This window comes from Myotis nattereri, assembly GCF_964212035.1.
Source record: "Myotis nattereri genome assembly, chromosome: 4".
NCBI lineage: Eukaryota > Metazoa > Chordata > Mammalia > Chiroptera > Vespertilionidae > Myotis > Myotis nattereri.
This window is the reverse complement of record NC_138079.1, coordinates 16784388-16802799: the sequence shown is the minus strand read 5'-3', so window position 1 is coordinate 16802799 and position 18412 is coordinate 16784388. Positions and strand designations below refer to the sequence as shown.

The window sequence follows — 18412 nt, the reverse complement described above, 5'->3', positions numbered from 1 at the left end:
CCAGCGAGTGGCAGTACCACCTTTTCTCACCCCATGGGGATAACTGCATCCCGGAAACCTGTCGTAGGGGGACGTTCTTGTCACTTGAACAGTCACTTACTATTTGAAGGAAACATTTGTCTGTCTTCCTGAACCACAAACCGATACTCGTGTTTTCTAGAACAACCCCAGGACCCGTTAACACAGGCATGGCCACTTCAATAGTTACATTGGTTACCGACTACAGTTTTTTTTAATATATTTTATTGATTTTTTACAGAGAGGAAGGGAGAGGGACAGAGAGTCAGAAACATCGATGAGAGGGAAACATCGATCAGCTGCCTCCTGCACAACTCCCACTGGGGATGTGCCCGCAACCACTGTACATGCCCTTGACCGGAATCGAACCTGGGACCTTTCAGTCCGCAGGCCGACGCTCTATCCACTGAGCCAAACTGGTTAGAGCAATCGACTACAATTTAAGGGTGTTTTTTGTTGTTGTTGTTTTTATTTATTTATTTATTTTTTAATTTTTTTTTTAATATATTTCACCGATTTTTTACAGAGAGGAAGGGCGATAGAGAGCTAGAAACATCGATGAGAGAGAAACATCGATCAGCTGCCTCCTGCACATCTCCCACTGGGGATGTGCCCGCAACCCAGGTACATGCCCTCGACCAGAATCGAACCTGGGACCCCTCAGTCTGCAGGCCGACGCTCTATCCACTGAGCCAAACCGGTTTCGGCTGTTGTTGTTGTTTTTAATAAAACCTCTTTAAAATAGCTGTTGACTTCTCATCAAGCTCTCCTGTAGCTAGTACATATAATAGAGGGTGTTAACAAACAAAAACCAGGCACGCATTCAGTGTTTTAACAAATTCAAGCTTTCATGTAAAAGTCAGGACTAGAGAGTCCATCAGAAGAGTACAGTTTAGGGACCACGGTGCACGAGAATGCACATCCCTGGATCCCGGAGAGGGGACTACCACCACGAGTCAGGAGGTGGCCTCGTGGCCTCGTCTGGGGCTCAGCATGAGTTGCATGCAGTCCCAATCCATCTTTGTCTGTGGAAGAAAGGGCTTAGGAGCTGGAGGAGGGGCATTAGGCGAGCCTCCTCCTGCTGTGCTAACCCTGCACCCTCCCTGGGCATATGCAGGGCACTGGCATATGAAAGTAGGAAAACTTTCTATTAATTTTAGGAATGATTATATATTTGCTTAAATACTTATAAGTCCACCTTTTAAATTTAACTTCCCAAAACTTTCTGGGCAAATTCAAAACAACAACTTGCATTGTCGTGTATAATATCAGAAAGTTTTGGTGAGAGACTTTAACCAGTTTATCATCATAGTTTATGCAAAATGGTACACGAAACTCTTAACCTTTTTAAAGTACATGATATTTAAATATTTAAAAATACTTAATCCAATTTCACTTTTGGCTCATGTTCTAAATTTATTAGAATCCATTTTAAAATATAATCCAGTATAAATGGGAAATATGATTTAAAAATTGCTTTTCTGTTTGTTTGTTTTTAAATTCAGTAGTATTAGTGAACAAACTGGAAATTGGTTATTTCCATAAAATTTTCACTTTTAATAATGTCACTAAATACTGCATAGCTGAAAGTTCAGACTGTTTGTATATTAGTGCCATGTATGACTAAGACATTGGAATCTGTGTCTATGCTTTTAGCGCTAGTGTTGCCCATGAAATCTCTGATGTGCATAGAGTTTGCTTGGTGCAAACAGGCGCATGTTGTAAGGCTTATGACCCCATGATTGCCACATGCCTGTGGCATTAAAGAGCATGGCTGAGGATCGTCCCAATATGCCAAGGTTGTGGGTTTGATCCCCGGTTAGGGCACATACAAGAATCAGCCAATGAATGCATAAATAAGTGGAACAACAAATTGACGTCTCTCTCTCTCTCTCTCTCTCTCTCTCTCACTAATAAATAATAAATAAATAAATAAATAAATAAATAAATAGTATGGTTGTTAGAAGAACTCCCAAACATATATTGTGTATTGGTGTGGCTTTCCTTGTAAGCTTGGCTTCTTAGACTTGAAGGGAGGTGCATCTGTTGCGCCTCCGGAGGCAAGGATCTATGACATAGCGAGGCACCATCACTTTGACCTGACTGACCACATCATGGCAACAGGGCTTTGGCACAGTGGCAGTTAGGAGAGACAGACTGACTTCCAATAGCTAGTGAGAAGCCCGGTCTTCCCTTACAGAGAAAAATTAATCTAAGCCAAGGTCCAAGGGCCATCCATGTTCTCAGTTGCTTCATGGAAGGTCTTGAACAAATTGCATAGAAGTTTTTATGCTCCTCCATACATTTTTGTTTTTTCATTTTGGCAAACTGTTACTGTTATAATAGTGTGCTTTAGGGATTTAATATTTGATGATTACGTCAGTTACATGCATGATTATTTGCACAAATTGACGCGCAGTCGTTAATATATATTGAATGGACAACAGTACAAAATGTATTTCTTGAGCACCTGCTATTGGCCAGTGAGTGACCTATTGCTGGGGTGACATCAGTAAACAGAGGAGATTGGACCCTTCCCTCATGAACTTTGCAGAGTGGTGTCAGGAAATGGTAAACAGCCGACAGACAAATGGACAAGTAGGAATCAAGATGAGTACTAAGAAGGAAAAAGCATTACTCTGGGAGAGCAGCGGAGGGCTCTAATTTGATTGCCGTCTGCCAGGGAGACTGGTTTTCAGCATGTCTGGCTACCGAGTGTGACAGTTGTCCATGGGATGGTATCTGACTCACTCTTGTGCCTTTGCCAGGCTTTTGAATTTGACCTCTCGTTCTCTTCTCATCTGATTGCCGTGCAGGCCTGTGATGGAAATGTGGACCCTGTTCTCTTCCAGCCTCAGAATCCTTGCTGACTGCGTTTGTGGTTGAACTGAGGCGTTTTCTGTAATTGTTTGTGCTTAAGGGCAAATGTTATAAGCACAGAAGCTAAGGCGCTCGCGTGGAGAACTTAATGGGAAACCGTCATCTTTCCTTATTACATATTCTTTTCTTCTTCTTCCCCGCCTTGTTTTTCACGGGCGTTGTCTGTCTTGTTTGGAGAGTTAATATGGGCCTGGAAATCTCAGGTGGAATGGTGAGGAGGGACGTGTTTTCCGTTGGAGCTTGGGTAGGGCCGTGCTGAGGGACGGCTTTGTCTCCCTTGTTTAATTAGAGAAAGCTGTTAGGGTTGTTTCTACCCCTGGCACTGCCCCAGGTGGGCACACAGAGGGAGCGGACGGACAGACCTGCTGGGTACAGGCAGCGCCTCTAGCACACCCACGTTTGAACTCGGTGTGAGGAGGTGGCTTTGTTCCCTGCTGGAACACGTCCAACCAACACTTCTCTTTCTTCCTAGTTTACAGCTTCTCCTTGGCAAACAATGAAAAGACTGGAAAGCAAACAAACGTCCCCACAGAGTCACTTCTAACAAGGCCAGGTGGTGTTCGGTCGTTATTGTGGTTCCGGGCTGTCCAAGGGCGCCTGGGTGGTTGTCTGTGCACTGGCTGCTTTACTTAGTCCTTCGCTGTGTTTCATCAGTCAGTTCTTTTCATATTAAGAAGATACGAAAATGATCTTTGTGTTAGTTGGTCTTCTCTTATTGGGGTAAAAAAAGGGGATTCTCATGATGAAGCGTAAAGTCTTAGCCAGAAGAGGTCTTCTTGGATCCCAGTTTGTGGCTTTCTTCTTGCAGCTCAACTCATGGCTTGAATTCTTGTGGGCTAACCTTAGAATTGAGTAATCTTTTTTGTTTATTTTCCCTTTGCCAATTTTCTTATCTATTTGTACTTATTCTGTGGGATCGTAGATATTTTGGCTCTCTCCACTGCTTTTTGGACTAAAATATAGTGGAAATAAACACTCGTGGAGATGGGCAAGTATATGCATGTGTATGTGCATCGGTGCCTCTGTATGTGTGTGTGTCTTTGTGTGCGTGCCTCTGTGTGTGTGTGTGTGTGTCTGTGGCTGGGGAATAGGGGTTCTGAAGTGAGGTGTGAACTAGCTTCTAGCAAGGTGAACCCAGTTAAGTGACTGTCTTTCTGAGCTTCAGTTTCCTCATTGTCAAAGGTGGGGACCTCACAGAATAACAGTGAGGATCAGGGAGACGGCAGCCTTGAGGGAGGGGAGGTCTCTCAGGCCAGTGCCTGGCCCTGTGCGGCCTTTCCAGAATCCCAGTTTCCCACTGAAAAATGTTCTGTTACATTTTGTGCTATTTACTGAAACATTTTAAAAATCACTAAATGTAACAGAAGACATTAAAGTATTATTTTAAATAAAAATAACTACAGCTGAAAGGAGCCCAAGACCAGCGTGCACACTCCCTCCATCGGTGTGGTGTGTATGTGTGTGTGTGTGTGGGGGAGCGGGGGGCGGGCGGAGGGCAGGGGGACAGAATAAGCTGCAGGAACAGGCTCTTTGCTTGCCCAGCTTCCTGAACCTGCTGAGGGTTCCAAGAGGCCCCAGGATCAGGGGCTGAAGTTGGAGGACCCTGAAGAATTGACAGCCATCAGAAGAGATTCATTCTAATCCCAGGTTCACTCTCAGTTTGGAATGTTCGAGAAATAGAGTATAGGGTGTTGTGGGGACTGAGACCTGTGAGGCAGCCAGACCTCTTATGCTTGCAAACTCATCCACAGGCATTCCCTGTCTCTGTATCTCTGTAAATCTATCTATCTATCTATCTATCTATCTACCTATCTATCTATCATCTATCTATCTATCTATCTATCTATCTATCTCTATGTCTTTCCGTTTGTTTCTGTCTCTGCGTTCCTTTTTATTTTTATTTTTTTATTTTTTTTTAAATATATTTTATTGATTTTTTACAGAGAGGAAGGGATAGAGACAGAGAGTTAGAAACATCGATGAGAGAGAAACATCGATGAGAGAGAAACATCGATCAGCTGCTTCCTGCACCCTCCCTACTGGGGATGTGCCCACAACCCAGGTACATGCCCTTGACCGGAATCGAACCCGGGACCCTTCAGTCCGCAGGCCGACGCTCCATCCACTGAGCCAAACCGGTTCCGGCCTGCGTTCCTTTTTAATTGGACCCTTAGGAAAGAATGAGAAAGGGCTTTTCTGCTTGGGATGACATAGTCTCTGGCCTTGAGGTTGTCCTGCCAATTGAAATCCAACTGGACAGTGTCCATTGGCATGTGGGCCCACAGTGGATGTTCCTGATACATATATTGGTGCTCAAATATTTGCAGCCACTTTTTACTTGGCCTCAGGTTTGGCCACAGAGTATCAAGGACTCGTAGCTCCCAAGCACTGGGAATAACAGGTCACTATTCTCCCCTTTTTTGCCAGCAACTAGGAAGCCTGCCACTGGACACACCACGAACTCCCCCTTTTTAAAAAAACTTAGGGTTTTGAAAACATTTCCCACCCTTGTTAGTCAGGGCAGTTGCACCAAGCAGGGTTATAATCCCTAGCTTTGAATCTCCTGTCCCAGTGTTGCCTCTCATAGGGACTGACCAACAGTGTCGTCACTGTTCTGCCACTTAAGTGCATCTTTGGAAAGTACAGTGACGAGTCCACATCCAGCTGTGGGTAGTGTGTGATTTTGTTTTCAACATTTCATCATTGAATAAGAAATACAAGTGGATGGTGTGTCCCTGGGACGACTTCAGGATATGGTGTCCGTGAGAGGGGTATGCCGTGTAGGGAGCTGTTTACCTGTATTCCTAGACAGACTCCCTGTGAGGTACTTGGCTAGCTCAATCTGTATTAGTCTCTCTGATGAGAAAGTAAATTTCTAGAAGGCAGTGCTCATATGTTCTTTAGTTCTCTATAGTCTCTACAATGCCTTGCACTTAGCATTACGTGATGCATTTGTTAAGTTAATTTTCTATGAATTATGATTACATGAATGTTCATGTCATTACTAGCTTGGCCAATTAACTAGTATAAAATGGTCTTCAACCTCCATAGGAAGCCCCAGAGCTCCTTGTGACTTTGCCATTCTATTCCTTGATAAGTCCAATTTAAAAAAAAAAAGTGTTATAAGATCTATATGCTGTTCAAGATAAAGGATTCTTTGTTTTCCTCTGGAGAGAGGTGGGCAAATGGACAAAAGGGTAGTGATTCTAAGGAAAAATGGTTATTAGCAAATTGAGTTCTTAATAACTGCTATTTTTAAGAGACTGGTGGGGAGGGTGTAGTAGTTAAAGAAATGAATACGGCATAAAAGTAAAACATAAAACGGAGGACAGGGCTTCTATTTAGCGTCTCTGTTTGTATTAAGAGCCCTGTAGCTCTGCCTTTGCAGCCGATCATAATTGTGTTTCAGGTCAATTCCATTCTCCATCTGTTAGCAGAGCGAAATTTGGGCCACACCCAAGATAGCAGATTCTCTGCCCAAATTACAGGTTAGAGCAGAAAGCCTAGCACAAAATTATACGTGGATCAAGTGCTTTTATTTTGTTGACATCGATGCCTATTAAATGACTTTTATGTGCTCATATTGGGGTGATTTGAAAGTGAAATTGTTGAGTGTTGGCAGAAACTGAACCTAATTTTTTAAAAAATAAAAATCCTCAAACTGAAATGATTTGTTTTTGCTTTGATAGGTTCCTCGCATTGACTCCATGGAGAGTGTATCACCTGATTGCCGTCTCGATACTTGGGCGAGTTATTATGCAAATCATAAAGGATATGGTTTTGTCTAGAAAGAGAGGTAAGAAAGCTCAGCATTCACTGTGATGGGGTTTAGTTTTCTAGAGCCTGAGTGTCTGATTTTTGTGCAGGCATCTGAACCAAGACGTCCTTTGACAAGGAGCAGGAAGCCAGGGGATACAGACATTGACTTTGCTACTTTTAATGTTGATTAAATATTTATTTATTAAACATTTATTTAATATCTGTTACTTATTTAACTGATGTTGTCCCTAGTCATAGCTACTGCTCTGGGCAAAAAGTTTATATGTGTTGGTTTCTCTTTTAGCTCTAGGCACTATTATGTAAGTACCATTTTGATATTTAAGGATGTCAGTGAGGAAAACAGGTAAGTATTTATCACATACTACATGATGAAAGTGGGCGATTCAAAAATGGACTGGTTTAGGTAAATTTTTTTCTACCTCAAAATGAACAAAAAATTCAGGGCTTAAAAAACAAGGAAGTAATGGTTAAATTTTTTTTTTAATTAGTTGGTGATGAAAAATGAATTTTAAACATGAAGTTTAAAAGTGAGAACTTACATTATTTTTTACTTTTTCTAAGGTGTTTTCTGACTAGCTTATCTCTATCATAAATCTGAGCCAAGCATTTTCATACTTGGAGGGTCCTCTTCTACCAGGGTTTGAGCTTGTTTTGCAAATGGGCAAAAATCCCTCTTTGGAATAATTGAGCCCCGTGAATGTGGTAAGATTGATTTGATCAAAGATAGCTAAGAGAACGTTACATTCAGGTATTTGATTTCACTACACATGATCCCAAATGGACAGATCATTTTGGTTGGGGTTCTCGTGATGAACGTGCATAAGACCTGCCCAGACTTCTAGCCCCGACAAGGACACTGAGACCTCTTCGTGGAGGACACCCTCTCCTGATGCCAAGGATATTAGGTATTAGGTATTTACTATCATGATGTGGACTGCCATCCAGTTTATATTTTAAGTCTTTATAGTTCTTAAACTAAAATTTCTTCATTCTAGTGTTCTGGGAAGGTGAACAAACTTGTTTTTGTCCAGTTATTGCTTTTCATGAATCTGTAGTTTAGACCAGGAGTAGGGAACCTTTTTTCTGCCAAGGGCCATTTGGATATTTATAACATCATTCGTGGGCCATACAAAATTATCAACTTAAAAATTAGCCTGCTCTATTTGGTCAAACATTTAGTTAACTCACCCCTAATGCCTTGGCAGGGCTAGACCAAATGATTTTTGTGGGTTTTATGTGCCCCACCCCTGATTTAGATGATATTCTTGCTTTCTTCCTTCTCACCCTCTCTTCTTCTCTCTCCTTCCCTAACCCCCTCTTCTGTGTCAGAGAACAGACTCCTAACTTTTAACCCTAACAGGCACCTGCCCAGATGCTCTCTCTGCTTACCCAGATGTGTGAAGGCCGCCCCGAGGTGGAGCATCTTGATGCTGTGGGATTTTGTACCAGGGTCGGTGGGATCAGTGCATGGTGGTCCCCATGTCTCTGCCTTGATTCACAACTGGTAGAAGAGAGCCTATTTTTCTCAAATATACTTTGTCACATTTTCACCCTCCAGAACCTTCCTCTTGGGAATCTTAGTAGAAATAGCCCACTGACAAATTTTATCCCTAGTCATTTTAGCTCAGCAGCAGAAATGGACTCACAGCGCAAGCTGAGCGGCTACATATTTTCAGTGGTGCATCAGAGTTGGTCCCAGCACAAGTTACGAGGAACAGACAAATGTGGAAGGCCAAGGATGAAGCTGGAAGACTTCATAACTGTCCTTCTCTCACGCTTGGCCCCTTACACAGAGGTTGTTTTCAGCACTGACTCATTGCTTGATGTTCTTGCCAATATGGAACTTTCATAGTGACGAAGTACAAGGAACCTCTGCATTGCAAAGATTTGGTCCTTTAAAAAATTAAGGTGGCAGAGTTGGGAGACTTGTAGCCTAAAGGGTCTAGTTCTTGTCTAGTTCTTGAGCTGATTCACTCCATTTGCTAGCTGCGGAGAGACCCCATCATAGGCTGCCTTAGTGTCCAGTGGCTGCTATAAGAAATTACCACAAACTTGTGGCTCCAAACAACAGAAATTTTTTCTCTAATGGTTCTGGGGATCAGTAGTCCAGAAGCAGCATCACTGGGCCAAAGTCAAGGTGTCAGCAGGGCTTTGTTCCCTTTGGAGGCTCTAGGGAAGGGTCTGATCCCTTCCTTTTCTACCTGGGGTTGCTGGTGTCCTTGGCTTGTAGCCACATCACTCCAGTCTCTGCCTTCATGGTCACATTGCTGTCTCCTGTCTGTGTCAAATCTCCCTCTGCCCTTCTCATATAAGAACACCAACTGTATTTGGGGCCCATCTGGGATAATCTCCATCTCATGACTCTTAGCTTAATTACATCTGGTAAATCCCTTTGTCCATACAAGTAACATTTTACAGGTTCCAGGGATTAAAACCTGATGTCTTTGGGAGCCATGATTCAGCCTACTATACTCTCTGAACCTCTTTACCCTATGAAATGGGAGAAGCCAACCTCTACTCCAAGGCTATGCAAGGATTGAATAAGAGGGTGAAACAGAAGTGCCTTGGGCACAGTAACAGTCTACTCTGTTCAACTCTGCCACTTGATTGGAACAGCGTGGGGTTGTTCCCTCTTCAGTCAGTCTGTGGGGCCTTTCTGTGCCAGTGCGTGTATGGGTGCTGGGCTTCCAGTGTGATTCAGACACACCCCTGCCCTCTCCGCCCAAGTGGAGCTCTTATGCTTCATCCAGTGGGGGGGCAGACATTTGTCAATGGCCCATCTTTCTGTCAGGGTTTTCACCGGGCACATTGCTCTGAAATCAGCATTTCTGCTCAATGGAGAAAACAAGCCTGAGAAACTGGATGAATGGCTGTGCCTTCCCAGCACTACCCAGCCCATGACGGCAGAAGCAGTGGTGCCTGCTTCGTCTTCTTCGCCAAGCCTTTTGGGACAAAGACCCCTCTGAGGCTGTAAATAGCTGGCAGGAGCCTGACTTCGCAGGCCGTTCGGCCCAGGCCCGACTGTGATGAATTGGTCTCTGGGAGACTCAGAATCGGCTTCAAATTAGATCCAGATGCAGTTATAGGAACGCCATGGCCTCAAGCAGAACTGCCAGCCGCTCTCACTAGATACCTTGGCCGACAGCAACTGCAATGAGGAGAGGAGGACCCAGTCATCAGGGCTCAGGGGGCTGCTCTGTCTCCTGCTGTCCTTCCACTTCTCCACTTGGCTAAAGACATTACACGTCCACTGTTAAGAAAGTAATTGTATTCCTCCACTCCCTCCATTATTAATTTTAATACCGTCTTAGATGCTTACTCTGAAATAGGCGAGCAGAAGCATGGAGATCCTTCTAGTCTCTGTTACGCGTCACCAGCATGGGCAGCCTCCATGACCACTGAGACTTAGACTTCTCCTTGACCACCTCCTCCTCTCTCTCATTGCTGAGGAACCGAATGCCCGGCCAGGTCTCTTTAAGGTGTTGTGGGCCCAGAAGGGCTCCCCACGGCCACCTGAGCAGCATTTCCACCCACTGTCTCCATTTACACCTTTCCTCCTGCAAAATCTGCACTCCTCATTTGAGCCACGTGCTGGTTGCTACAGAACACGGACCTACCGGGAAGCGTGGCTATGAACTATATCAGTGATGGCGAACCTTTTGAGCTCGGCGTGTCAGCATTTTGAAAAACCCTAACTTAACTCTGGTGCCGTGTCACATATAGAAATTTTTGGATATTTGCAACCATAGTAGAACAAAGACTTACATTTTTGGTATTTATTTTATATATTTAAATGCCATTTAACAAAGAAAAATCAACCAAAACATGAGTTTGCGTGTCACCTCTGACACGCGTGTCATAGGTTCGCCATCACTGAACTATATAGTCCTTTGTGCCCCTCCATTCCCTGTCATTCCTGCTTGTACCCTGATGGCTTGACCGAATGACACTCTGGATTCGGTCACGTGTTAGTGGCCTCATCTTTTCCCTTAGCCTTGGGAAGTACAATGTCTGCAACCCCTGCAGAGGCCGAAGGTCGGTTTTCAGCGGACTCCTTTGTCCAGGCCCCTGCCCCTCGTTGTGGTGGGACCAGCTCTTGGTGCGTAGTTTTCCTGTCCCTCAGCCCCGTGCAGCCCCAGCCCGGTCTGGGCTCTGTGATTGCAGTGTCACTGTCCCCACTGTTCTGCGTGCCGGCAGCCAGGCTCATTTTTCCAATTTTTAATAACAAAGCCACACTCAGTACTGTTGTCTCTGTTCTCCACTCTTGGCTCCGGTGTTAGCAGAGAAATGCCGTATGACAAGGAGAGTTGTTGCTTCTAGGATTTAGCCTATCCAGCTTTCCAGCGTTTGTTGAGACCTCACTAGTGCTCAGAATTCCTTGTATTCTTTTGTGTTATTTGCTTTGCTTTGTTTTTTTTATTACTTATCTTTTAATAAACAGTGAACTCTATATGGAAGTTAATTTAAGAAGTCCCATTTATACAGTCAGCCCTGACACATACAGACTCAGCTACAGGTGTTTCCAGAGTAAATTCGTAGGAATCTGAAGTCATTTGGGCTCACTCTGCGCACAGCTCACTCAGGTGAAGTCCACGTCTTCAGTGCCTGGAGTGATGCATTTTCTTGTGTTTAAACAGTAGAGTAAAAATAAATGAGATAGCCCAGGAACTGCAAAGAGAAAGAACTAGAACTTAACCTTAAGTGACTGCCATTCTGTCATTCATAGTGACCATTTCAAATCTCTCTTTATTATGTTTGTTTGTTTTTATTTCCCTTCACCTTTTTCACCCTTTACCTATCCCCTTCCCTCCGGCAACTGCCATTTCCTTCTCTGTTTCTCTGAGTCTGTTTTTGTTTGGTTTGTTCACTTCTTTTATTTGCTTTGTTTTGATATTCCATCTAGTTCCAAAATACTTGAGGCAGCCTATAAGGAACATAAGATTGCTTACAAGAGGTCGAGCAGAAGAACAGGAGTCTAACATGGTGACCATAATTGAGCAACAGATTTATGTCTGGGCTTACTGGCAGCCAAGGCAAAAAGGGAAGCCAAATCAGACATACAATTCTAATAATCTGATGAAAGGATGCAAGCAATTTTGAGAAACATTTTCCTGGGGTTAAATTTTAAGTAGAACTTGTCACAGAGATCTTTGGTAGGGGACACTGAAGAACAGGAGGCAACATCTTTGTCATTTGCTGGTAAATGCTGAAACTGTCTTATAGCCATTTCATTTAAGCTGGTAGTTGAAAGTTTAATATTAAGGCACTATCTGATGAAGAAAATTACTGGGGAATTAAGAAAGCAAATGAGATCTAGGTATATATTTTTTTCTGTCAATTTTATTTGAGCCTAGATATAAGCTCAAAATACCTAAAGAACGAATAAATAAAAAACCCCTTTCTCAAATAAAATGTCTTAGTTCCCCTTTTGTCAGCACCATTTCAAAGGTCACGTTAAATGCCCTCTCTTTTGCCCTGGCTGGTGTTGTTAAGTGGTTAGAGCATCGGCCCATGCACCGAAGAGCTCATACCTGGGTTGCAGGTTCAGCCCCTGACCTGTTGGGGCGAATGCGGAAAGCAACCAATTGATGTGTCTCTCTCACATCCATCTCTCTCTCTCTCTCTCTCTCTCTCTCTCTCTCTCTCCCCCCCCCCCCTTCTCTCCCTCCCATTCTCTAAAAATCAATGGAAAAAATATACTCAGGTGAGGATTAACAACAACAACCAAAAGTACCACCTCTGTTACGGGTGCTCTGTCTTCCCAGAAGTCTCATGGTTTGTGCTGCTTGTGTAGTTTCTTCCTTGGTTCGCATTTACTTGAGTGCCAGTTTTGGCTGCACCACTAGACGGTCAAGTCCTCAAGACAGGACCATGTGGTATATGGTTTTCCCTCTCCCATGGTACCTATCCAAGTGTTTTGCATGTAGTAGTATCTCAATAAACACATGTGGATTAATTGCCTGAATTAGTTATGATGTCAGAGGTATACAAGGTATGATTGCAAAGTTCTAGAGTTTAAAGATGTAAGCATTGCATTTAAACAGGTCAGAATATTTCTAAGATGAGAAATGCCTCCAGAGAAAAATACCCTGGTTAAGTTTCACCTGTGCCTTCTCCTTATTGCAGGTGCACAGCTGTGGAGAAGCCTCAGTGAAAGGTAGGAGACTTCCTTTCAGTGTTGTGGCTATTGGGGGGCCTAAGGGGAGAGGTGACCAAGCCGCCAGGATAGAACTCTGAAATAATATTTTAGTGACAGGGACTTAAGTCCTATAGGAATTTGCAAGAATGGAAAAATTCATGCAAATCTAGTGGGGACTCATTTAAGAAATAGCTCACATCTTGCTGTCATATTGGGCAACCTGAATTGTGCCAGTGACAATGCCTGAGGACTGGAAGTGAGGAAAGAAGGGTGGACTGGGAGTGAAGGAGGGGCGTTTTCAATGAGGACTTCCTTTCAGACTTCGTTTTGGGGCATGAACTGCACAGCTGGGGAGAACAGGGCGACCCCGGGCCCTGAAACTGTGCCTGAACATTCCCGAAGGGTTAACCACGCTGCCGTTCAGAGGACTTTGGGGTGGGAGGAGCAGGTGCAGGGCTCTGACGGGTGATGGTCCAGCACATGTGGACTGACCTCTTGACTCCTTGCCCAGCCGGAGACAAGTCACTTCCCTTTTCGTTGGGTGTCACCTCCCTGAAGTAGAACTACATTTCCAAATGGCAGAGAAAAGAGCCGGGCAGTTGACGAGGGAGCATGATTCACTTCGCTAGCTGTGCATATGAGAAGTGGAAAAATGAGGAAAGTGGAAGGATTCATATTCCAGTAAAATGAATTTTTATGGGCGCTTGTTTGTTTTTCTAAATCCTGCCTTAAAGAAACATTCTGGCATTACTTAGAGGGAGGGGTTTAGGGTGCTCGATATATGTAAAAGTGGACAGCATGAAATGAATGCACAAAAAGGACCAAATTGCTGTTCAAATTCTATTAAAAAAAACACTTGGTATTTTATGTGCCTTGAAAGCTGTGCTCTTGGAAATACTGAGTATTTCAAGTAAAAGATAATTTTTATGACCAGTTGACTTCTGCCTGCTTATTCCTTCATTCCGGATCCCAAATTTCCATGGAATGTTTGTGAACTTGACAGGAGACTCTACAGAGGGAGACGCTGGATGTAAGAAGAAAACTGACGCCTGTGGTTCTCAGGGTGGAGGAAGGATGGGTGGGAGGGATGGCATGGCCCAAGGGGAACCAGCAAGGCTCTGACAGTCATTTGTTCGAGATATTTCCCGGGGCCCAGTGTTCCAGTCTGTGTGCACCTAAGGACGGGGGCTGGTTGTCAGGGGAGTCAACCATGGGATTAGAGTGTTGGCATTTTCAGTCCTAACCCCTGACCTCCGGAGAGGGGAGAGGGGCTGGAGGTTGAACCAGTCACCAGTTGCCAATGATTGAATCCATCATGCCTGTGTAATGCAGCCTCCGTAAAACCCCAAAAGGGCAGGGCAGGGAGAGCTTCGGGGTCGGTGGACATGTGGAGAGACCGTGGAAGCTCTGTGCCCTTTTTCCCCTACCTCGTGCTATGCATCTCTTCCATCTGGCTGTCCCTGAGGTAGATCCTTTCTGATAAATTGCTAATCTAGTAAGTAAAATGTTTCTCTGAGTTCTCGTAGCTGCTCTTGCAGACTGATCCAACTCAAGGAGGGGATCATTGGAGCCGCCAACCTATAGCTGATGGGTCAGAAGCACCTGACAGTGGGACTTGTGATTGGTGTCTGAAGTGGCCGGAGGTGGGGGGTGGGGGTGAGGATGAGGGGAGTGGGGGGGGGAGGGGAGGCAATATTTTCCCATATTTTTTTCACTGCAGTTTCCATTGTATAATTTCACTCCTAATCTATTCATCTCATTGAAGATGTAAAATTGAAATATGTATTCCTCAAATTCTTTTAAAAAATATATATTTTTATTGATTTTAGAGAGGAAGGGAGAGGGAGAGAGATAGAAACACCAATGGTGAGAGAGAATCATTGATTGGCTGCCTCCTGCACGCCCCCCACTGGGGATCGAGCCTGCAGCCCAGGCATGTGCCCTGACCAGGAATCGAACCCTGACCTCTTGGTTCATAGGTTGATGCTCAACCACTGAGCAACACCAGCCGAGCCCTCAAAGGCTTTTGATGAAGATTTGTTATGTTGTTTACAGTGATTCTTGGCTTCTGCTGCTGTGTAGTGCTTGTGTTTTTTAACATTGGAAAATATAAAAACACTTTATTTTAAGGATAAAATACAGTGATGGATAAGAGGATCCTCGGAAGCAGAGAGAGCTTCCATGTGGACCAGGGGCTTTCCACTGCCAAGGTCTCAGGTGCTGAGCTCAGCACCTCGCTCTCACTTGGCTGTAGGTAGAATCCACACCCATATCATGGCTGCACGGCGGATTCCCATATTAGCAGCCTAGGGTGAGTTTTAACTCTCTCTAGCACTGGGCAAGTAGTTTGTGTTCAGCCTCAGAATGAGCCAGACCTTCTCTTCATGGGACTCGCGTTGGCTCATTAAGGACCATCAAATGCCCTGTTAAAAGGTGAACCAAATAATGGAGCGCTCTCCCTTCATAAAGCCATTGTCAAGTTTCTACATGAAAAAGGAGCTCCTCAAGAAGGGAACCCTGTGCACTGTGGGTAAGAATGCAAACTGGTGCCACCGCTATGGAAAACGGTATGCAGGTTCCTCAAAATATTCAAAATAGAGCTACTGTATGATCTAGCCGTTCCATTTCTGGGTATAAATCCAAAGGAAATGAAAGCAGGTTGAAGAGATAGCTGCACCCTCATGTTCATTACAGCCTTATTCACAATAGCCAAGGTGTGGAAACGCCCTAAGAGTCGGCAGATAAGTGGATAAAGAAAATTGGGATATATACACACAGTGCACTATCACTCAACCATTATAAAAGAAGGAAATACTAGAAAATGAATTTTAAAAAAAGAGGAAATTCTGCCATTGTTGAGTGCCTTACATTAAGTGAAATAAGTCAGACAAAGACAAAATACAGTATGATCTCACTTGTGGAATCTAAAAAAGCTGAACCCATAAAAACAGGGTAGATGGGCAATTGCCAGGGGCTAGGGGGTGGGGGAATGAGGAGATGTTGGTCAAAGGGCACAAACTTTTAGTTATAAGGGGATCTAATGTACAGCATGACTATAGTTAACAATACAGTATTGTATATACTTGAAACTTGCTAATAGAGTAGATTTTAAATGTTCTTACCGAAACAACAAAATGGTAACAATGTGAGGTGAAGGGTATGGTAAACATTTTGCAATATATAAGTGTACACATCATCATATTGTTCACCTTAAACTTATACAGTGTTTTATGTAAATTACACCTCAATTAAGCTATGGTGGAGTGGGGGGAGGAGTGGGGAAGGAATGCCTCCCTTGTTACATCTAGTGGCTTGTTATTTCAGACTGTTGTTTACTCTTTGGGAACATTTGCTCTTGTCAGCTAAGCTCAGCTTAAAGGATTTCCTTCAAAACTGAGCAGGAAGATGGTAGTGTACATGCACACCTATGCATGTGTAGTTTTTCTGGACACTCTAAAGGTTTTTATAAAGTTTACTACATAACCGTAAAGCCAGCACCTAATTTCCAATATTGTCGTCAGCAATCAAATTTGAATAATGTTAATCACAGGCCATTCACATTTGGTTTTTGTGCCTGGAAAATTCATCTTGTATAGATGTGATTCTTGGTGGGTAAATTCCGGGAAGCGTTCAGGCTTGACCTGTTTTTTTTTAATAACCAATAAGCACTAACTCTACAACCTGTGAACAGGATTTATGCGGAGCTGTCTGTCAGCCTAACCAAATTAACATCTTTTATGACTCATTCCTGTATTGAAATGAAACCGGATCCATAGTGTAATAGCTTGTTATTTCTGCATGTGACTGCGGCCGCTGGCTGAACAAAACCCTCTGTTAACAAAGGAAAAATTGTGCACATCCGTTTTAATAACAAAGTTGTTTCCAGTTAGGCCACGTGTTCCTAACCCTGGTTCTTTAATAGTGGTGTGCATTAGAACCCAGGTGAAGGAGCTGTTCTCATCATAAATCTTGTTTCATTGTTCAGTGCCAATTTACCGAAATTACAGGGGTTTTTCGTGGCAACTAACGATTTTGAAAATTGTGGCTGAGAGCTTTGGGATTTTTCTGAGAGACTCCCCCAGAGTCCCCGAGCTCCAGCCGGTCTCCTGCAAAGGAAGTGGGAGTGTAATGTAAGCCATTAAGTAGTGCAGTGGATCTACTCTGCCCAACCTTGAGCTGACTCTTTGTGGGCACAGTGGAGGGTTAACAGTCAGTCTTTCTAGACCAGTGGTTCTCAACCTTGGCTGCACATTAGAATCACCTGGGAATCTTTTTAAAATCCTGATTTCTGGGCCTCATCTTCCGGAAATTCTGTTGCTTTGTTACTAATGTTGTGGCCCCACCTCATCACAAAGAAACAGAATTTCCAGAGGACGAGGCCCAGAAATCAGGATTTTAAAAAGATTCCCGGGTGATTCTAATGTGCAGCCAAGGTTGAGAACCACTGCGTCTAGCTGAGTCACGTTGCCAGGTGACACCTCTTAGCTTGACTGTCTTACCTGCTCTGAGGAGAAGTTGTTACGTGGCCCCACATCAAGGGACCCTTTGTATTGTCAGGGTCCAGATAACTGCTAAAGTGTTGTAGCTGGATCCCCCCTCTCTCCTGCCCCAGGAAGAAAAGCCAAGAATCTTTGGTTGTAAAACCGAAGTCCTGAGCTTGCCCCAGCTCGCATGCCCAGAATGAACTGGAGCATTTAAGTAAGAAATGTCTGATTAAATCCTTGAGCCCAATATTATGTTAAAAGTGAAAAGTCATCTAGCGTTTGCTAAATTGTCTCCTCTGAGGAAGAGAATTTAGCGTGAGAACTGCTTTCTATATTTATGAATCATCATTCCTCATCAAAATTGCATAGACGGTGAATTATCAAGTCAACAGCATCAAATAGTCACGTGTGTTAAATAACAAAAATACAACCAAGTACATTTTAAAGATCTAACTGGCTTTGTTGAATAATTCATGAATCGGGCAGCATCCCATCTAGCAAATAGGAGTTCCAAGGAGCCGTACAAGATGGAAGGCTTGTATAGAGAGAAGGGAGAAGGGATTGGAAAGAACTGACAACCTCAGCATCCTTCCGGGGATAAAAAGGGCCTGTATGGAAGATGACCTCATAGGTGCTCATCAGACAATTCCAGACTGACTGGTTAAGATTATATTCCTGGGGAAAGTTGAAATTGCAGTTAGGTTAGGTAGAAAGCCTTGGTTTGGTGATGTGGGTGGGCATAGCCCAAGTGGCTCCATTTGAGGCTTTCTCCACCGCCCCCCCCCCCGCCCCCAACAGATGGTAACTTGAAAAGTTTACTCTCTTTCTTTGCTGTTAGGTATGGCAGTAATTCTGACTCATGCATCAAAACTACTAGATTTTGCAGGTTTAGGATTTTTGAATGTGTCTGAAAAGTCACCTTGTAACTTGTATTTTGTAACCTCGTGCTTGTACCTTTCTAATAAGGCATAATATTTGGCAACTATTTTTAGTTTAATTGCAGCCAGAACGATAGACAGGGAGCCAGCCACATCTCCCTGAGCTTTCAAAGAAAACCTTGCTATGAAGGATGCATTTGGTTGGATTAAATGAAAAGAAAATTTCCTCAAGA

General features: G+C 43.7%; 1 protein-coding gene across 1 annotated transcript in view; it reads left to right on the top strand.

Moving 5' to 3' along the window:
* RETREG1 (reticulophagy regulator 1) overlaps nt 1-18412 on the top strand; it is a gene marked incomplete at its 5' end in the record, with an annotated part of 97806 nt that overhangs the window by 11912 nt on the left and 67482 nt on the right. The window contains 2 exons of the mRNA XM_081090546.1: nt 6588-6694; nt 12805-12835. Coding sequence (XP_080946672.1) covers nt 6588-6694; nt 12805-12835 — 138 coding nt within the window. The remainder of the gene's footprint in view (nt 1-6587; nt 6695-12804; nt 12836-18412) is intronic.